The 23,006-nt window shown below is 39.1% G+C and overlaps 1 protein-coding gene across 6 annotated transcripts in view; it reads right to left on the bottom strand.

Annotated features, from left to right (window-relative positions):
- The window catches only part of AMPH (amphiphysin), a 224,020-nt gene that overhangs the window by 84,312 nt on the left and 116,702 nt on the right, over positions 1 to 23,006 (bottom strand). For all 6 annotated transcript variants that reach the window (XM_074340534.2, XM_019710241.3, XM_074340533.2 and 3 more), the window contains 2 exons: positions 9,968 to 10,022; positions 3,193 to 3,287 (listed from right to left, as the gene is read on the bottom strand). In XM_074340534.2, coding sequence (XP_074196635.2) covers positions 3,193 to 3,287; positions 9,968 to 10,022 — 150 coding nt within the window. The remainder of the gene's footprint in view (positions 1 to 3,192; positions 3,288 to 9,967; positions 10,023 to 23,006) is intronic.

Here is a 23,006-nt window from a genome sequence, read left to right on the forward strand (position 1 = left end):
CATAACTGCTGAATCAATTTAACTGGATACCTTTCAACAAACTTCTAAAAAAATCTAAAACTAAAAAAATTAGGTAAGTAATATTTCTCCAGCCAGACAGTAGATGTTAGAATTTTTTAATTGTGGATTTTTAAATAATACAATAAAATTTCTAGGCCATTTAACTACTAGCTGTAATTTACAGTACAGGCTATCTAAAGGCTCAGCCCATTAAAAAATGTATTTCTGATTCTGCATTAATAAAGCACATACAAGCTTCGAAAGGTCTCCAGATCCCTATAGATGGCCTTTGGGGGCTAAGAGACTGAAGAATTCCACATGGATTACTTCTGAAGCCACCCATGAAACTAGAAACCACTTCAAATAAACAATAAACCTTTGCTGCAGCTTCCACAGAGAAAGCCGAAAATTTAGTCCTGTTGGAAAGGCTCTGCCATTTATGGAATATCAATTATGATAAATACAATGAATATTAGGCATTATTATTATTGCTGCTACTTCTAACTATGTCTAGGCATTGGGTTGAATACTTTCCATGTATGTGCGTGCATGGTCATTTAATTCTCTCACAACAGCTTTATGAGGAAAGCCCTATTGTTGCCACTACACAGAAGAGAACACTGAAGCCCGAGTTGTTACATAACTTGGCCAAGGTCATGCAGTTGATAAATGACACACTTTGGTTTCAACCCAGGTGTGTGTCCCTGAATTCAAAGCTCACGATCTGTCTATTACACAGGCTGCCTTACCAGAACAGGGCTCATATCCTACCATAGCTGTGTGACTTAGGAAACTAGAACCTCTCTGAGTTTCAATTTCCCCATGTAAAGTGCTTCACAGAATCTCACTCACATAGAAGGTGTGCAAGAACATAATCTCCACATTTCTCCCTGTATTAAAACGTTTAGGGTCTCCCGACAGGATCTGCTGCTTGTTCTGCAGTATCTACCCTGTTTCCCCAAAAATAAGACCTAGCCGGACCATCAGCTCTAACACTTCTTCTGGTGCAAAAATTAATATAAAACCCGGTCTTATATAAGAATAAGACCGGCTCTTATATTATAGTGAAATAAGACCTGGTCTTATATTAATTTTTGTTTCAAAAGATGCATTAGAGCTGATGGTCTGGCTAGGTATTATTTTGGGGGCAACAGGGGTACCCTTTCTTTCTCTTAGTAATGCAAGCTCCAGTTTCAGCCGGCACCTGGCTGCCTGGGACAGACTATACTTCCTAGTCTCTATTGCAGCTAAGTGCAGCCCCCAGACTAAGTTGTGGCCAATGGGTCGGAGAGTGTCCCTAAAAGGAGGTTTATCTTCCCTGCATCCTCCTTCTTGCCGACGAGAATGCAGAAATGAGAGCTCATGGCCAGGGCTCAGAGTCATCTCAAACCTGGAGGAGGCAGCAAGGACGGCACCGCTGGGCCCCGGGCGTCTGTAGACTCACCACACCATCCAGGGCCCCCACCTCCAAAGCCCTTTATGGGAGGGATATAAGTATCTATCCTGTAGAAAATCACTTTGGGGGAGGTTTATTTCCTTTCATTTCTTTTTCACACTTCAAAAACTAATTCTACTTATTACAAATCTACTTATTACAAAATCAATAATGTTATTCAAAGAAAAAAAAATCAAGTCCTCTATATAAAAAGGCTTCTCTTCTAATGTGAGTAGACTCTCTGAACATGCAATGTTCAGTTCCTTCACCATCAGAAGAACCCATATTTGACTCTGGAACTGAAGATTCCAAAAATCTGGCAGCCGCAGGGACCAAGGTAGGATGGCAGCTGGTTCCTTCAGAATAAATGTCAACAGTGGCAGCTGCCCACAAAGAAAGTAGTACAGTGTTCTGAAAAGCCAGTAACACACGTGTCTATTATTCCCTTAAAAACTCATTTCATGACAATTTTTCAATTATACGTGATTAGTCAGAAATTTACAATATGAGTCAAGCTTTTAATATGATGTTAGAACACAGTGTTTTTGTTATTGAAGAAATGTGAGAAGATGCAATTACTTAATAACTGCCTTGGAAAATGGTGTGTGGAGGCTGGTTTTGCCCAATTCATGTCCTGAACATTTTCAACAGGTAAGAGAGCCAACAAGAGCTTTCCTCATAAATAAATCTGTTTTTTTTTCTTCTTCTCAGTCATAACGAGATTATAAAGATCAAAGTGGGGGTATCAGAATTCTCGGGAAGCAGCCTGGGGCCGCAGTGTGACCCCGCCTTCCCACAGGCTCATAGACAGTCAACTCATCACATATCAGACCTTCTCCGGAGCTGTGGTGTCTGTATCTCCTAGGCCTTCTGTGCCTAACTGGGCAGCAATGAGCTCTTGTGAAGTCCAGGGTGACAAACAACTGCTCTTTGTTTTAAGAAGAACTTGGAGGGAGAGAACCCCTGCCAGGGGGCTTTCTAATATCTGTAATAATCACATGCTCTGTGCACTCTGTCAGTGACACGAGTACAAAGGCTCTGAATGTATTATTAGTAGGTATGATGACTATTCCCATTTTACAGAGAAGAAAACTAAGGCCCGAGGAGGTTAAAGGACTCGTCCGACATCCCGCAGAGCCGCTGGTCCCTGCCAGCCCCATTGCACTGTCCTCAAAGAAGCCACACCCAGGTGATCACTTCCAGCTGGCCCTAGGCTACAAGTTGAATTTCAGGTGTTAAGACTTTCTAGGGACAAAGCCTTGCAGGAGCCTTTAGGCCCCTATTAGCAGGCCAGCTGCGTCTGCCAGGAAAGGACTAGCTGGGGTTTAAGTGGAATACATGCTCGTCCCAACTCCTGTTCATGCTTTCCAGGAGGGCGTGGGAGCAGGGTGCAGAGGTGACGTCAGTACACAGAATCATCGTACTGCATGCCCATTCTTCTGATGAAATGGGCTGTTCTGACGCGCAGTAAGGAACAGAAACATGCTATTCTTATTTTGAGGAAAAATAATCTTTAACCCACAGATTTCCATCCACGTGGCCTTGTAATCAGTTCACTAATAACCACATTTGAGATGATCTGGGTAGCAGAATTGTATGGTGCCTTCTGGGTATAGGGCGTCCTATCATGGTTTGGGCTGAGAAGTTGGGAGGCGCGGAGGTCAGGGACAGGCTGAGTGAGTGGCCTTGGTGGGAGCCTCGCAGGCGCCCCCCCCCCCCGCCCCCAGGCCTCCTGTGTGCTGCCATCCTGGTCTTACCTCGCCAACCATCTTCACGTCTTCACGCCCATACCAGTCGGGCTCATAGACTTCATGCAGTGACTCGGTGAGCTTCATTGAAGCTTCCTGCATGCCTGGCGTTGGAGAAAACAACTCCTGTTAGATAGAAATTTGTGAGGACTCTCTTCCTCTTTCTCCTACTTTTCCAAGTGAGAGAAAAATCTTGAGTACTCGCTAATTATTTAAGGCAAATTGTGAAGGCAGGACTGCTAATTGTATCTATAATGACATCTTCGCTTGAAGGTATCTAAGATCTGTGTGATTACATTGTGCGTTTTCTATTATTTCAATGATAATGATAGATACTGGGTCTTGACAAAATCAACAAGGCGTCCTATTCTGAAAACAACAATGTGTCCTATTACGTGTGTTGTCACTTGTTAAATGGCATGGAACCATAAATGTATAGGACACCTAAAATACTTGTCCATAAAACTAGAGTTCTAAAAATAAAATTAATCCTAAGTGACTTTAAATATAAGCAATAAAGCATTTTTTTAGAAGCAAGTGGAAGCAAAATCAACAGGATTTTAGGACAGAACAATTGAAAGTGGTTTAAGTGACCTAAAAATTTTTCAAAAGACAAAAAGTTTTTCTTTTTCTGATAGTCTTAAAAACTATATATCTATATATACAGTTTTAAATCAGAACTCTCAAAAAGCATTCTTAAATCTATGGGTCAGAATTTTCATTCAAAGTACATTTGGTATGTTGTAAAACATTTGGTTATTAATAGGAAAGATACAAAGTTTCTGAGCGCAACATGGTGATACAAAGTATAACCAAGTCTTTCCTAGTCTCCCCTCCACCCCTCCTTCAAAACATGGAAGATGAAGCATGGGTTGCCATGGAGACGGCTCAACCTCAGAACAACACCAAGGACATCCTTTGGCTGGTGACTTGGAGAAGTGCCTCTCTGGCACGAGACTCCATACCAGCTGGAAGGTGAGACCTGGCCAATTTGTTTCTTGGCCTTTGTCACTAGGAAATATGAAAAGGGGCTAAATACAGGGAAGAGAGAGACAAATTTGAGTGCTGTCATTAGAAATAAAAAACACATTTCATAAACTTCACAACAGTGAATCAGAGATGGGAAGTTTTTGTTAAACTTCCTTACAATACTCTAGATTCAACCACATGCTTGTTGGATTTAAGGGAGTCAATTCTGGATTTGATCGTGAGACAAAAGAACAAAATAAAGGTGTCTGAAATGATAAAAGTAGTTATGAAAGTCAACATGGAATTTGGTATTTCACAGTACTTCTTCACTCTGTATTTGGCCTTCATGCAGTAGAGGTTTGAACACATTCCAGGGCCATGTGAAGTGTGAGAACCTGTACCCCTACCCCATGAAGTGCATCGCTGAGCATGTCAAAGGAGCCCCTACACAACAGGGTGTACGGCCACATCGGCTGGAACACCTTGGCAACTACAGATGAAGCCCCAGCAGGCTAGGGTAGGGAAAAAAATGTGATGATTCAGGTCACTGAGTCTCTGATAAAATAAGTCTTGTAGGTGTAAGCAAAAAAATAATGCTGAAATCTGTACCATCTCCTAGCACTTTGAATCCAAACAAGCAAGGATGTTCTCTCTTGTACATGTGGTCACGGCTGAGGTGGCAGCAGCATGACCTCCAGTGTCCACTTTCACCACTCCCTGAGCACAAGCAAATCTACACCAAGAATTTACCCCTCAAGTTCATACCAAAAGTTAGTCACTGGTTGACCCCCTTCCATAATTCAAATACCAAAAGGCTTCTAGAGTTTTCTTTTAAATCCTAATCTTAAGTCTAATGGAAATTATAAATAGCTGTATAGATAGGTTTTTAATGTCTTAAGAGAAAGAAAAAGAAATAATGGCATTATAGGACAAATAACCTTTGTGGTGAAACTAAAACTGAAAGTAAATAAAATTATATAAGACCTTACTCATTGAGGTTAAAAGCACAATGTTAAATATGCCTCCTAGCAGCCAAATATGCCTCCTAGCAGCCAAAAATAACTAATTGCTGTGTGGCTAAGTAGTGATGGATAATTTGGAAAGAATCCATTTTGACATAGAAATTGTTTCTAGAGCACACAGTGAACAAGACACAAGCCTTGCTCTGAAGGGGCGTAGAGACTGGCAGAGATTTGTACTCTGTGACAGAATACGGGGGGTGGGGGGCGGGTGGGGGGAGGGGGCAGCTAAAATCCAAGTTCCCTTCAATGCAATTTGGCAACATTAAAGTAGAATAGATGCTAAATAGTCTTTAATAATATCTACTATCCAATACTTTTCTTAAAAGATTACTGATTTGCATAGAAGAATTACCATTTCACTATTGGATAGGAACCACTGCCCTCTCTTCAAAATTGTGGACCTTCTCCTAGGTATTTTGTAACAATCTCTATTTGCGTATATGAAATGAAATAGTAAAAGCTTATGTAAGTGCCTGGCAGACAAGCACTCAATCAGTGTTGGTAATTAGTAGTAGTAGTAGTATTGGGCTAGACTTCTAAGAAGTTCCTTGCAGTTTCATTTCCTCTAGCCTGAATTCCACACAACCACAGTAAGTTTTCTAAAATGCTAATCTGATCATGTGACTCATTCTCTTTCCTTCAATAATGTAAGGACACTCTTCCCCACTGATAGAATAAACTCCCAATATGACATGGCAAATAAGCACATCTTTATACAGACACTGCCTACCTTTCCACGTCTTAGCCACCTCAGTCTCCTGCTTGATCTACTTGTTCCCTAAAGAGCCCACGCTCCCTCCTGCTTCCTGGGCCTTTGTACATGTTGTTTCTTCTACCTGGCAAGTCCTTCCAACATCAGCCTCTTTCTCTGGCATATCTTATAACCTGATGATCAGGTATGCTCCCTTCCTGGGTCCACTGAAGTATAGGTTCACAAGAAAGACCGTTACTGACCTGGTATCCTATCTTGTAGGTAGAGTGGGGGTCTGTCCTCTGTTGTGACAGCACATGTGTGGACAGAGCTGACTCCATTTTGAAAAATTGACTCCATCTTGAAGCTAATCCGCCAGCTTAACTTCTAAGTGAATGAGTCCAGCCCTTTGACCCCTGGATGGACTCTGGAACGTGTACAGAGGTTTTGGGCTAGTAACAGAATTCCTATTACTCCCTCCTCTGGAGCAAGAAGCCCTAGGTGTTATCTACCCATTAGCTAACGCTGGCGCCAGGGCCGGCCGGTATCAGGACTTTTGGTCTCCCCCCACCACCCACACAGGCCCATCTGTAAGGCGGGAAAAAGAAGGTGGTCTAGAAGGTGAAAGATGTCAAGATCTGAACATCCTGCAGCTGTCCAACACCCGTTTCTATATGTAAGTTCCCTCTTAATGTCTCTAAACCAATAAGCTGGACTTGTCTGCCTTGTTTTTTGGTCTCTGGGCTCCATTGGCATTTGGCGGCCGCTTTGCATACACAGCCTTTTCATGGAACAGCACACAATGTACAGTTCTGTTAAAACACATATTAGTATGCATAGCTGGCTCTTTTGTTTATTCAACCTTCTCCCCTTCTCTACTGCCAGCTCCACGACGGCAGGCACTGTGTCCTGTTCATCTCTGCATAGCCATCTTCTAGAACAGTGTCACACCCATGAATGAGGCCACTGGGATGTTTGCTGTTAAAACGAATGAGAGCATCAGATCTACCTTGCATAGCCCAAGAATCAGCAGAAATAAAGAGGTGAATGCCACCCAGAGATTAGCGATGATGAGTAGAGCTCAGTTAAACCAATTTCACAGAATCCCAGGGGTAGAGATTGGGGGGGGAGGGGCTTCTAAGAGCACCTGGAGCACCTTATGGATGAGGAAACCACGGCAGCTGAGAGGCTCTGTGATTTTCCCGATTGTTCCCAGGACCAGAGCCAGGGCCAGGACTCTCAATGGCCAGATCTCATTCCTTTATACAATTAGTCAGCTAGAGTATTTTTGTGTGAAAAACGGAAAAATTGGCCATGAGAGTCCTTTGAAAATGCAAATTATGATCTACTTACCGCATAACCCTTGTCTTTAAGTGTGTTCCGAAAACCTAAAGTGCGCTCCAAGGAAGTCTAACTTTTTGTAAGACTTTGAGAAAAGTATTCCACAGTTGAATAACTGGGAAATGCTGCCTCTTATAGCCATTAGGCCATCTGGTAATTACATTAACACATAAAGGGCTCTGATAAATTCTGTAGCAACCTATTTAAAAATTCATTCCAATCAGCCTTGGCCAAAGGCATTTAAATGTAAACTCTTATGGAGTATCAGTTGTTAACATCATTCAATCAGCAAAATATGATTGGGAGAAAAGCTGATATAAAGTCCTTTTCTCCTTCATGTGGAGTTGCGGCCATTAGAAGCACAACGAAAGGCTGCTTGGATGGTCCACCCAATGTGTCTCTGGAACTAATTCTTCACTCAGTGAATCCTCATTCTAATCACATTAAGGAAGAGAATTATGTCAGTCTTTTCTAAACAGCGTTCTCCAGCCTAAGGCAGTAACATAGACCAAAATATACAGACTTGGGAAAGAGACCTAATTTACTCATTCATTCAACAAACGTATCCTCTTTTTTAAAAATCAGCTTCCACAGAAAAAATTCTATGCTTAAAATAATATGACTCCTTGTGTTCAAATCCTAAATCAATAATTGAAGAAATACCTCGAGCACCTTCTATATTCTGACTGAACTATTATAAATAATAAATAAAAATAATAAATAATAAAATTAATTAATTTTTTAGCACAGTTCATTATGAACTCTCTGAATCTGTCAAAGTTAAATTCTCTGACCCCTACTTCTTTGCAAATATAAAATGAGGCTACTGTCATTTACCATCTAGCTGTGTTGGGTGGTACAAAGAAGTAATGTACCTAAGTACACAACTCAGCACATAATAAGTGCTCATTAAAAAATTATAGTAGTAAGTTGTCATTATTCCATTGTATAAATGAACTCTAAGTTGTGAAGCCACAGCCCTGCCAGTGTTCACATAGTTCAAGGACAGTGTAAGAGAGTGGATGAAAGCACGGCCTTAGGAGACACATAGATCAGAGTATGTATCCTGGTGCTGTTGTTTATTAGGCACGAGACTTTGGACAACCTATCTAACCTATATCTTGCTTTTCTTATCTATAAAATAAAGATAATAAAAGTACCTGCCTCATGGAATTGTCATGAGGATTAAAATTATATGAGCTGCATATAAAACTTAAATGCATTTTAGTTTGAAAATCAATTTTACTAACTACTAACTTTTTATTATTATGAATAATTTTAAATAATATTTTCGTTATTTTATTATTTATCACTCTCTTTGTAATCAATTTCACACATGCACACTGAAACTCTTAGAATAAATTCTTAGAAATTAAACTGCTATGTCAAAAAGCATGCCAAACAAACAACGCATTCAAAGGCTTTTGCCAAATTGTCTTCCAGGAAAGCTATGCTACAAGCAGTGTACGAAAGGGGCCTGGTCCCCAAACCTTTGCAAATGCTAGGTATGACTTTTTTTCTTTTTAACTGTAATGTCTTTGAGCATTTGGAAGAAAAATGACAGCATCTCCCTGTTAATTTTATTTAATATTCTTTGACTATTTGTGAGGATAAGCATTTTTCACATTTGTTACCCATCTATAGATTTTCATTGGCTAATTTTTCTCTTCATATGTCTACCCATTCTTTCTTTGAATCAACTGATCTTCATTTAGTTTACTTACTGAGCCCTTTATATCTTGTTTCATTTTCATTAAGTGTGCTGTCAAAAACATGTTTTTAAAACACATGTATACATAATTTATATATTTATATAATAAGTCAAATCTCTTTATCTTTCCCTTTATGCTTTCTGTCTTTTGAGTTACTCTGGTAAAGAACTTGTCACCCAAGACTAAAGACTAAGTCTATGGTATTTTATCCTAGTATTCTAAAACATTTTTTTGTACACATATTTACATTTTTACTATATCTGGAACTGAGAAAGAGGGAATAGAGGGTGAGGTTGGGAATCTCACTTTTTTCTGAGTGTTTGGCCAGTTTATCCAAGATCCTTTGGCACACAATCCATTCTCTCCCCACCCTTCTCAAAATTTGCCTTGTGACTCATCACACCCACGAGTACACTTGGATCTGAGTCCACCTGGGGAGATGAATTACGTACAGTAGACAGAGATGCAGCCCACCTCCCTACTGCTCTCTCCTTCCTCCACCACTGGCCTCATTTATTTGCCTAGTTTGAGGCCAGAAACCAATGCCAGGGCATCTATGTTCCCACACAGTGGCGGGGCTGCAGGTGCAGCTGGTCCCCACAAGTCACAGGTAGTCCGGGGCTGCAATTTCTGATAACTTTCTACACTTGCCTCTGCCCCATTCCTTGCCCCTTCCAGCTAAAGGACTTAAGTGTGAATCTGAATGTTCTCCCCTTGGGATACGCTCCCCCTTGGGATGTAAACCAGCTGCAGCTTTTATTAAACAGGTCTTGAGCTCACTCTATCTAACAACTCTTCCTGGAAATCTCTGGCATGTGGGCGGCACTTATTTCTAATTTCCAGCAAGAGGGCAGACATCCTTTTTCCTTGCATATTCTGATTATCACTTCAATGGGAATTTGGGAGTGGGTGGAATGAAATCACCTGTGCTCAAGTACCATCTGCCAAAAAGCCAAATGGCTTTGTAAGCAACACTCAGTCCTGTCACTCATGAACTCCAAGAACAACTCGTGCTTGGTAACATGCAGTAAACAATTCACACACATTACCTTTGATAGCTGCTAAATATCCTCGGAGTTCTCGCTGAAGTCTGGTACCCTCTGCCTGAAAAACACACAAAAGCAAAGATGATAAGCATCTTTCTATATGTTGCCTGTAAACATGTATGAAGCAGTAAGTCTCAGAGTTATTACTGCCAGAGGCTCATTCTTGAAAGAACATAAATATGTGGACACAGACTAAACAAGATACCCATGAGCCTCGATATTTACAGATTTTATTCCGCTTGAAAGGACAAGGCAAGTATAATTTTGTTAAGATTTGTTAACTATGGCCCGTCATACAGCTTCCAATATATTCAAGAGTTAGCAAGTCTCTAAATTTTGACACCTGGGTTACAATGGTAGGGAACTGATTTCCACTGTCCAGTATGGTAGTCACTAGCCACAAGTGGCTTTTTAGTGCTTGCAACATAAATAGTCTGAATGGAGATGGAAAATGCACTCAAAATTTCAGAAACCTAGCACCAAAAACTGTTTATTAACATGTTTTATATCAATTGTAGGTTAAAAATGATACTATTTTGTATACATTGAGCTAAACAACTGTTATTACTAAAATTAATTTAACCTGTTCCTTTTCACTTTTTAAATGTGAACACTAGAAAAATTTAAATTATGTATGTTGTTTGCATTGTGTTTTTATTGGACATTAATGAAATAGAGAAATTGTTAAAATATAAATTTTGACATATGAATCCTAATTTTGGTTTGGCTTGCCCTTAGAAACTCTGAGACTCTGAGACTAGGATTAAAATATAAGTAGTTTAATCTGGAGTTAACCTAGGAAATGTCAACAGGGGCATGGAGAAGTGATGCAGGGGAGAGAAGAGAGCAATCACAGGATGCATTATCAAGCAAGTTACCAGTGTGGGCAACCAGCCTTAGCCCCACTGGGAAACTGGGAGACAGTGTCAAACACTCTACAGATGTCCCAATGGAAAGGCAAGGGAGCTGGGCATTTATCCATTAACTGCAGTTAGTCATTGTTTGAGGGCTGCTCCTGGAGGACCTTAATTCCCAGTATGTTCACACAGGGGCAGAGTGGTTTCCAATAACCAGAAAAAAATACTACTCAAGCAAAGAGTTACCTTTGCTGGCAGCTGAAACTAAGTCTAGTGGGCTCAAAACAGGTAGGTGCTCAGGGCATATAGCTGGGCACACATAGTGTGTGCTGTAACACTCCAAGTGAAAATATAAAAATATATGCACTTTAATTGCATAATTATTTAGCAAAACTTCAGAAAGCTAGCATATGACTCCACCTTGATAATTAATAATACCGCATTTATATTATGACTCTAACTTGATCGCTAATAATACAGTTAACAATATAGCAACTATGATAGTCATATTTAAGTCAATAACCATTTGTCAGTATATACCAAAAAGGGGTGGCAGCGTTAAGGGAACAAAAGAAAACTACTTCCTTCAGTAAATTACAATCTAGTAGGAGAACTAAATTATCTAAATAGAGAAGGGGATCCAAGATGGCAGAATAGCTACACACTGTGCTTGCCTCCTCCAGTCACCACAATAAAATTACAACTAAATCATACAATAATCAACCTGGAAAACCATCTGAAGACTAGCTGGACAAAAGTCCTATAACTAAGGATATAAAGAAGAAGACACAACAAGACTGGTAGAAGGGGTGGAGATACAAAATGGCCAGCCCCACACCTGTGTGTCATGGTTAACAACAGGGAGGGATATCTTGGCCACAAAGGTCACTCCCAGAGGAGCAAGGGTCCCCAACCCCACACCAGGCTCCCTAGCCCAGAGTATCAGTGCCAGGAAGAGGATCCCCCACAACATGTGGCTGTGAAAGACAGTGAAAATCCCGACTGCCAAGATGAGATGGAAGGCTGCAGAAAACCCAGACATCCTCTTAAAGGGCCCACACAGATTCCCTTGTTCACAGGCACTTACCCTGGGCTCCGGCAGAGGGATGGTGACTCAGGAGGCATCAGAGACATACAAGAAAAGACTGAGTTGTGTGGTTTCAGGGCAAGAACTAGAGGTACAGTCACCATTTTTCCTGTGCAGAATCCTCCTGCACAGCCAGCAGGTGGGTGCCATCTTTGCTGTGTTGAACCCTCCCTCACATGGCAAAATTTGATCTGCGTTAACCTGGTGACCTCTGCTGGCTTCACCCTGGTGACTCCCTGGGACATCACCCCATCCAGCCTGCACAATGCTAGAGGCACTTTGGCTGCCAGCAGCCAGCCCTGCTCACAATGCACTCTTTACTGGACAACTCTCAGGAGTCCTTGGATCCCAGGTGGGCTGTGGCTGGCCTTGGTATGTGTACTCTACACCTTTTGCTGAGCAGCTCCAGGCTCAGCACTGACACCAAACCAGACTCAACAGTAACCTGGTGAACACCACTCATCATACCCTGATGACTCCCTGAGACCCCAACTTACCCAGCTCACATACTGCAAGAGGCTCTATCAGCAGCTGAGCCTTATGGGAGCTGGTAAGCAGCAGCAGGCTTCAGCATGCCCTGAGCTTTTTGAAGAGCTAGCTCTGGCCTGGTACTGGTGGCAGCCATCTTTGCTTCACAGCATGGCTTCCCACACATGTCTCCAGGTCCAGCACAGGAAATGACCAGCCATTGATCACTTTGTAGCTCCTACCAGGTAGTCCCCAGGTAGTCCCCAGCCAGTCACAGGCATTGGCTGACCTAAAATTGCACCAGAGCCCCTTGGAGACCTCAGAACCAACGTACTCAGAAGTGGGCTCTGAAGCCAATTAACCCTACAAGCGGCACACCCAAAGGGCAGTCACAGGAGACAACAGAGCCTGATGGGGCAAATCCCACTCCATGGGTTAAGCCCCCCATAAGGAGCTTGTAAGCTGTAGACATAGCCAAATGCCACAGGCAATCACCCTGAGAGTCAGTTCACCCACAGACATTCCAATAGCAATTAAGGCTCAACAATAACAGGAGGATACACACAACCCTCACAAGGGACACTCCTGGAGCATGTGGTTCAGGTGACCAGGAAGACTGCACCACTTGGCCCCACAGAGCACTTACTACATAAGGTCACCCAGCCAAGACTGGGAAATGTAGCAGATCTACCTAATACATAGAAACAAACACAGAGAAGCAGCCAAACTGAGGATATAAAAAAATATGTCCTAAATGAAAGCACAGAAGAAAACTCCAGAAAAAGAACAAAACAAAATGGAGGCAAGCAAACTACCAGAAACAGAGATCAAAACAAGGATGCTCAAGGAACTTAGAGAGAGAACTTCAACAAAGAGATAGCAAGCATAAAAAAGGACATAGAAACCATAAAAAAGAACCAATCAGAAATAAAGAATATAATAACTGAAATGAAGAATACACTAGAAAGAATCACCAGCAGATTAGATGAAGCAAATGATCAAATAAGCAATTTGAAAGACAAATTAGCAGAAAACTCCCAATCCCAAACCCCTCCTCAAAAAAAAAAAAAAAAAAAAAAAAAAAAAAAAAAAAAAGAGGATAATTTAAGAGACCTCTTGGACAACATCAAATGTAACAACATTCGTATCATAGGGATACCAAAAGGAGAAGAGAGGCAGCAAAGGATTGAGGATCTACTTGGAGACATAATGAGTGAAAACTTCCCTAACCTGATGAAGGAAATAGACATACAAGTCCAGAAAGCGCAGAGAGTTCCAAACAAGATGAACCCAAACAGGCCCACACCAAGCCACATTATAATTAAAATAGCAAAGTTTAAAGACAAAGAGAGAATCCTAAAGCAGCAAGAGAAAAGCAACTAGTTACCTACTAGGGAGCTCCCATAAGATTGTCAGCTGATTTCTCAACAGAAACGATGCAGGCCAAAAGGAGTTGGAATGAAATATTCAAAGTGATGAAAAGCCAGGACCTACAACCAAGACTACTCTACCCAGGAAGGCTATCATTTAAAATTGAAAGAGAGATAAAGAGCTTCCCAGACAAGAAATGGCTAAAAGAGTTCATCACCACCAAACCACTATTATAAGAAATATTTAAGGTACTTCTTTAAGAAGAAGGGGGCCAAGGGAGAACATAAATACAAATAATAAAAGGCAATAACTATGTATCTATCAATAATCACTTTAAATGTAAATGTATTAAATGTTCCAATTAAAAGACACAGGGTACCTAACTGGATAAGAAAACAAGACCCATATATATGCTATGTACAAGAGACCCACTTCAGATTGAAAGACACACATAGACTAAAAGTAAAGGGATGGAAAAGATATTTCATGCAAAAGGAAACAAACAAACAAAAATCTGAAGTAGCAATACTTATATTACACAAAATAAATTTTAAAACAAAGCCTATAATAAGAGACAAAGAGGGACATTACATAATGATAAAGAGATCAATCTAATAAGACGACATAACCCTTGTAAACATTTAGGCACCCAACATAAATATATAAAGCAAATATTGATCACCTAAATATAAAAAGCAAAACTGACCAACATAAAAGGAGAGATTGATAGTAATACAATCAGAATAGGGGAACTTAACATCCCATTGACACCATTGGGTAGATCTTCCACACAGAAAATCAACAAGGAAACAACAGCCTTAAATGACACACTAAACCAGATGGATTAAATTGATATTTTTAGAGCATTTCATCCAAAAGCAGAAGAATATACATCCTTTTCAAGCACACATGTAACATTTTCCAAGACAGACCACATTTTAGGCCACAAAGAAAGTGTCAATAAATTTAAGATTGAAACTACTTCACTGATCACAATGGTATGTAACTAGAAATCAATTACAAGAAAAAAACCTGAAAAAACACCCCAACTCTTGGAGATGAAATAACATGTTATTAAATAATAAATGGGTCAACAATGAGATCAAGGAAGAAATCAAGACACGCTGAGACAAATTAAAATGAAAACACAATGACTCAAAATCTGTGGGACACAGTAAAAGCAGTTCTAAGAGGGAAATTCATAGCAATACAGGTCTACCTCAAAAAATAAGACAAATCTCAAATAAACAATCTAACCTTATACTTACAGGGACTAGTAGAAACACAGTAAACAAAGCCCAAAGTGAGTAGAAGAAAGGAAATAATAAAGATCAGAGAGGGAATAAATGAAATAGAAGCTAAAAAGAACAATACAAAAGATCAATGAAACCAAGAGCTGGTTCTCTGAAAAGATAAAATTGATAAACCTTTAACTAGACTCATCAGGAGAAAAGAGAGAGGATCCAAATAAATAAAATCAGAAATGAAAGAAAAGTGGCAACAGACATCACAGTAATACAAAGGATTGTAAGAAAATATTACAAATGATTATATGCCAACAAATTGGACAAATCTGGAAGAAATGAATAAATTCCTAGAAACATACAATCTTCCAAGACTGAATCAAGAAGGAACTGAAAATCTGAACCAACCAATTACTACTAACAAAATCGAATCAGTAATCAAAAAACTCCCAATAAGCGAAAGCTCTGGACCAGATGATTTCATAGGTGAATTTACCAAACACTCAAAGAAGAATTAATACCTATCCTTCTCAAATGTTCCAAAAAATTCAAGAGCTCCCAAACTCATTTACAAGGCCACCATTACCCTGATTCCAAAACCAGACAAAGACATTACAAAAAAAATAAAATTATAGGCTGATATCCCTGATGAACATAGCTGTAAAAACCCTCAAAAAATATTAGCAAACCGAATTCAGCAATACGTTTAAAAGATGATACTCCATGATCAAGTGGGATTTATTCCTGGGATGCAGGGTTGGTTCAGTATTCACAAATAAATTAACATGATACACTACATAAATAAAATGAAAGATAAAAACCATAGGATCATACCAATAGTGCAGAAAAAGTGTCTGACAAATCCAGCACCCATTTATGATAAAAACACTCAGCAAAGTGAGAATAGAGGGAACATACTTCAACATAATAAAGGCCATATATGACAAACACACAGCTATCATCATACTCAATGTGGAAAAGATAAAAGCATTTTCCTTAAGATCAGGAACAAGACAAGAATGTTTGCTTTCATCACTTTTATTCAACATAGTATTGGATGTCCTAGCCACAGCAATCAGACAAGAAAAATAAAAGGTGTCCAAATTGGAAAGGAAGAAGTAAAACTGTCATTATTTGCAGATGACATGATACTATATAGAGAAAATCCTAAAGAGTCCACCAAAAAAACTATTAGAACTGATAAGTGAAATCAGGAAAGTAGCAGGTACAAAAATTAATATTCAAAAATCATTTTTAGACACCAATAACAAACTGTCAGAAAGAGAAATTAAGAAAACAATCCCTTTTACAACTGCATTAAAAAAAATACCTAGGAATAAATTTAACCATGGAAGTAAAACATCTGTACTCAAAAAAACTATAAAACACTAAAGAAAGAAATAGAAAAAAGTACAAATAAATAAGAGCACATCCCATGCTTACAGGTAGGAAGACTTAACATCATCAAAATGTCCATACGACCTGAAGCAATCTATAGATTCAATGCAACATATATCCAAATAGCAATGGCAGTTACCACAGAACTTGAACAAATAATCTTAAAATTTATACGGAATGACAAAAGACCCCAAATACTACAGCAATCTTGAGAAAGAAGAACAAAATTGGATGTACTAAACTACCTGATATCAAACTATATTACAAAGCTATAGTAATCAAAAACAACATGGTGCTGGCATAAAAACAGACATAGATCAATGGACCAGAATAGGGAGCCCAGAAATAAACTCATCCCTACATGGTCAGTTAGTCTATGACAAAGGAGGCAAAAATATACAATGAGGTAATCAATAAATGGTGTTGGGAAAACTGGACAGACACATGCAAAAAAACCAAAACTAGATCAACTTCTTACACTATATCCAAGAATAATCTCGAAATGGATTAAGGACATAAATGTAAGATCTGAAATCGTAAAACTCCTAGAAGAAAATATAGGCAATAAACTCTCTGACATTCCTCTCAATAACATTTTTTCTGATCTATCTCCTCGGGTAAGGAAAACAAAACAAAAAAATAAACAAATGAGACGACATCAAACTAAAACAATTTGAACAGCAAAGGAAACCATCAACAAAATAAATAAAATAAATAAATAAATAAATAAATCCTACTGAATGGGAGAAGATATTAACCAATGATACATTTGATAAGAGGTTAATATCCAAAATTTATAAAGAACTCATACAACTTAACACACACAAAAAAAAACAAAAACAATCTAATTACAAAGTGGGCAGAGGACCTGAATTGACATTTCTTCAAAGAGGACATACAGGCCAACAGACATATGAAAAGATACTCAATGTCACTAATCATCAGACAAATGCAAATTAAAACCACAATGAGATATTACTTCAAACCTTTCAGAATGGCCATCATCAATAAATCAATAAAAAAGTGCTGTTGAGGATGTGGCAAAAAGGGAGCCCTTCTGCACTATTGGTGGGATTGCAAATTGGTGCAGCCACTACGGAAAATAGTATGGACGTTCCTCAAAAAATTAAAAACAGAACTACCTTATGACACAGCAATTCTACTCCTGGGTATTTGTCCAAAGAAATCCATAACACTAATTTCAAAAGATACTTACACCTTTATGTTCACTGCCGCACTATTTACAATGGCCAAGATATGGAAGCAACCCGGTGCCCAACAATGGATGACTGGATAAAGAGGATGTGAGGATGTGGTACATATATATAATGGAATATTATTCAGCCACAAAAAGAATGAAATCTTACCATTTACCACAACATGGATGGACTTAGAGGGTATTAGGATAAGCGAAATAAGTCAGACTGAGAAAGATAAATACCATATGATCTCACATATATGTGGAATCTAAAGAACAAAGTAAATGAACAAACAAAACAGAAGCAGACTCATAGATACAAAGAACAAACTGATGGTTTCCAGAGGGGTGAGGGGTTGGGGAAATGGGTGAAAAAGTGAAGGGATTAAGAAATAGAAATTGGAAGTTATAAAATAGTCACAGGGATGTAAAGTACAGCATAGGTGATAGTCAATAACGTTGCAACAACAAAGTACAGTGCTATGTGGGTACTAGACTAATCGGGGTATCACGGTATAAATTATATAAATGTCTAACCACATGCTGTACACTTGTACTCCTGAAATTAATATAAAATAGTATTGAATGTCAACTGGAAATAAATAAATAAATAAATAAATAAATATCTAAATAGGAAATTGCAAAAATATTACATTTAGCTCTGCAACAGCTATTCAAAGTGTTTGGAGTACAAAGTGAAGATAAAATACCCATCACATTTAAAGACAGATAGTAATTAATATTAAAATAAACAACAACTCTGAAAAGAAGTGTTTAAGACTATATCGGACCCTAAAAAGGGAGCCTGTATGAGAATATTTTTCTGCATGAGACAGTGCAGGCATAGTGACATTATTGCTATTAAGTCTATGTAAAGCTCAAGTGAGGGTTTCTTTATCTGTACTAAACTCAAGCTATTTTTGTCAGCTCTGTAAACCCAGATATGACAAGATAAAAGCTGAGGGTTAATTCATTTGCTGGCACATAATGAACTTCAACCATAACAGTTCTGTTCAGAACGGTAAATCTGAACAGAAATCATCAAAGTTCTAAACAACTAACTCCCTATCTCATGCCTCAACATGGTTTAAAATAAAACTCTAGCTTTCCCTTGTCTTACTGAGCCATTCAGAAATACAGTGCGAAGGTAAACTGTCATGAGCTAGATTTTTTAAAATGGCGATTTCCAAAACATCAAAGGGTAGTAGAAACAGTCTAGGATAAGGAGAATGGAGAGAAAATGCTGGGTAAAGGTAGAGGACAAGAAACAGGAAGAGAGTCTGAGGTCCTCAATCCCACCACAAAAAGTATTAATTTGAGGAAGAAAGTAGATCTTTCTCCTACTGAATATTTTTTATGTGACAGATTCTGTGCTAGATTCTGAGTCCATAAAAAGCTAACAGCTATAGCTTTGGGATATTTTATTCTTGTCGCATCCACACTGCATCTCCCTATCAGATCTGTTTTGGGGAAAGATTATACATCCTGCCCCATCAACATCAAGCTTTGCTGTGGGATCTGACTTGGCCAGTGAAATGTGAGTGGAAGTGACACGTGCTGCTTCTGAGCAGAAGATGTCAGAGCCATCACATAGTCCCACCATGTCTTCTCCCTCTCCCATGAGCCCTGCAACATTTCAGACAGGGTTGCTTCTCCAGCCTGGATCACAGGGTAAAGGAAACATGAAGTCCATCTACCATTCACATTTTCATAAGTGAGAAATAAAGATCTGTTGTGGAAAGCCGCTGAGGTATTGCTACTGCAGCATAACCTACACAAACATCCTGATACAATGGCTCACCATCAATAGTAGAAATGCTGAAAGATGGAGAAAGCTGACATCTAACAGAAAAAAAACCAATGGAATTAGTGAGCAGAAGAGCACTAAAGGCATTTACAAAAACATTCAGAAGGGAAATCAAATTGGAAAGATTAAGGACAAAGTGGATGGTTTATCAAATTGAAGCCCGCGTGATGGTCAAGTGATGGAAGAGGTAGCATGGTACTGAGAGAGGACAGCAAGGCCCAGGATCACGTGTCCCAACAGATGGTGAGTAATTTGGAGAGAGTAATGTCTGTAATCAGGTATGTGATTTACCTGGATAATTTAGATCCAGACCAATGTAAAACCTACAGCCCTAAAAGGGGCAATTAGGATTTATATTGGATTGGAATCCCCTAAGACCACAATTCTCAAAATGGTTAAGTGCAGGACTTGGGGGTAACTTAATGGTTTGTCTAGGGCACATACAACCACAAAATAAACTTAAAGCATCTCTCTGGTATATCAACTTACTGAGGTTGGAGGTGAGCAAACAGGGGAGAAACCATTATTTTCTAACCACTAAGCCACGTGTCACATATGATGTGGAAACAAATACTGCATAGAGATGAAACACAGAACTTCATAGCTGTCTCCTGCTTTCAGATGGCTGCTTTAGGGCACTACTCTACCACTGTTACTGGTCCTTCCCTGAAAAAGCGTGAAAGGCACTGAGTTAAGGCAGGGCTCACTTCTCACCCAGAAGGATGCTTTCCCCTCAGAAAGTAACACAAAGCCAACCATAGTATGGTTATAAGTCACCACAATTGTCCAGAGTATCTGGAAACAGGAAAAAAACAACAACAGTGGAGGTAGTGTATTCTTGTCCCAAATATTTAAGGAATAAAGCATGTCATATTAAGCCCACAATTAACCATTGCTTTTTCTTTCAGAACAAGGAAGAGAATGAAATAATTCAGGCTCCAGTCCATACACAGCATTCATCTAGCCCCAGGGAACAATAAACATTTTATAAAAATGAAATAAGAATCCCAGAAGATATTTTGAAGATATTATAAGAGTGGAAGAAAGTTCAAATTATACAATAATAGCTCAAGTAGATGAGTTCATTTTAAGCAGATAAACAGTCAATTTAAATAACTTTCTTCTTTTCCAATAATTAAAATTCTTAATTTTCCCCATGAGCATTAAGGTTCATAAATCATGGTAACAACCATGTTAAATTTTATCTAAAATCTGCCTGAATCAAAAATGTAAAAGACTCTTGAGAGAAATTTTTACCTAGAGTATGCCACAGAGTAATTCTTCTGCACAAAACCTATTGCATAATAAAGTTTTCATAACATCATTGTTTTACACGAATCAGAAAGATGTTTTAAGTTTGAAGTAAATTTGTATAGCACTCCTCCAATTTCACGTGAATCTGACATTTATTCCAAATTCCCCTGAAAATTACTATGTCAGTAATGCAGCCTTGAATTATGTATGTGTGTGTGTGCAGAACAGAGACTCAAAATTTTACAACCTTAAGACTACATGCATGTATTTTCCCTTCTATTTCATTATGTCATTCTCTGTAAAATTATTATTCTGACTCCTGGTAACACTCTTCTCAGGGCTTAGAGCCATTCAAGAGTGACTCTATTATAATTAAGTTGTCTGAATCCCAACTCATACTCCTCTTTGGACAAGGTCCAAGAAGGATTTGCTACCTACAAAATTCCTTGCCCTGGTATATAGTATAATAACGTGGCTCTCGTGATAGTCAAAGGTTTCTCATTTACTTTTTCAACTGAATCATTAGTGTTAGGAACTGCTGCATCTTCAGCCCAGACAGTGACCCAGGCCTGATTTGCTTCCCACAGAGCCCAGGGCGTAGGGCTGGTTTTGCTTCCTCATTAAAACTACTCCCACCCATTCCCTCCCTTGGGTGTCACACCTCCCCAGTTCCCTGTGTCCTGGCTGTCCTGGAAAACAAGCCAAGGTCATTTTGGCTTTCATCATGGAGATATCAAAAATTAACAGGAATGCAAAAAAGTATACATGGTTTTAAAACCTTACAAAGGTCTGAGAATCACTACCTCTAGTCAAAAAATCCCTTTATTCCCTTGCTGAGTAGTATCTTAAAGCTATTACTTTCTTCCCTTACTCCTGCGAGGACTGCTCATGATATCCCCACACAGAAGGATTTGACTAAAATTTAAAATCTAATAGCTGGAAAAAGTACGCAGCAGGTACAGCATCATCGAAAGTTTCAGATATTTTTGTTAATCAGTACAAACAAATCATATCCAAAATCTAATTAAATGTGTTTCCAAATCGTTTTACACCAGATTGGTCCTCAGAAACACCAATTTCTTAATTATTATTATTGTTGTTATTATCATTATTATTATTATTAGAGAATCTTGGGGTGGTGGAGGTGGGAAAAGAAGGGGGTCGGTTCCCATACATGCTAGGCTCTTGGACACCTCTCACATGTGTCCTTCTTCAGGAACTTGGACAGCTCACAGACACACCTTTGGTTCTCAAACTTCTAAAGACTGAATTTATGTGGTATCAAAGGACCAGCTATAAATGCTACCTCATCAAAAGTTCCTACTGTACACCGGTAAGAGCATAGAAGAGCAGAAGAGTTACAGATTTCCTCCAAGGTGAGCCAATCACTATCCTGGTGAAAAGAGTTACCACAGACTGACACACAGACAAGTGTCTCCAAGTCCTAAAGCTATGGCAAACAGTCTCTAGCATTGGGCTTAAAAATAGGGCTGCCTTAAACTGTAGTGAATGATATTTGAAGATTAATGAGCCAAGTTGTTTATTGTTTAGGAACACTAAACTCTGAAGTATTAAAAATATGCTGATATAGTAAAGATTTTATGCCCAGGACTTCAGGAGCCCATAAAGGAGGTCCAGTCCTGTGAGCTCACCTTTAACTCGCTTATGTGTACTTCTGCCCAGAAGAAAGAAGCCATAGTTGAGGCATCAATTTGACTGAATTGTAGACACCATGCATAAAATGAACTAGTAATTTCTAAAAAAACTACCTTCCGAGCAGCAACCACTGCAAATTCATGGACTCCAGGCTCATACTACCATGGGCGTGACACTCCTGGGCAGTGGCTTATGTCACTGCAGCCCTGCCTGGACTTGCAAAACCAAAAACAGTGGACTTTATTCGCAAGGTTGTGCAGGGCTAGCAAAAAGACACCTTATGCCATTAAGTATTTAATACCTATTAAATAAGAAATGGGTTGTTGAACTTGTTGAATTGACTTGTTAAAATATGCCAAATGAAGTACTGATTTATTTTTATAAGTAACTTTTGTTATGAAAAGAAAAAGATAGACAGGAGAAAGATACACAATTCAGAAAAATTTTTTATTAAACTGCCTCTCTACCTTAGAAACTGAGTTGAGTTTTAGAAAGGGGTCCAGGTGGAAAGGCAACAGTATTCACAGATACATGCACCTTGGATCTGAGGAGATACAACCTCACAAAGTTGTGATTTCACAAAGTCCTGTCATCACATCTGTGATCGTGAGCGTACAGAAGTTCCCCTAGTTACATTATTATTTTTGGCCTTTACTGATATTTTTCTCTTGAAAAGGCTAAGTATCGTATCCCCTTAAAACT

The sequence above is a fragment of the Rhinolophus sinicus genome, chromosome 4, assembly GCF_057876585.1.
Source record: "Rhinolophus sinicus isolate RSI-liver-muscle chromosome 4, RSI-T2T, whole genome shotgun sequence".
In the NCBI taxonomy this organism is placed as follows: Eukaryota; Metazoa; Chordata; class Mammalia; order Chiroptera; family Rhinolophidae; genus Rhinolophus; species Rhinolophus sinicus.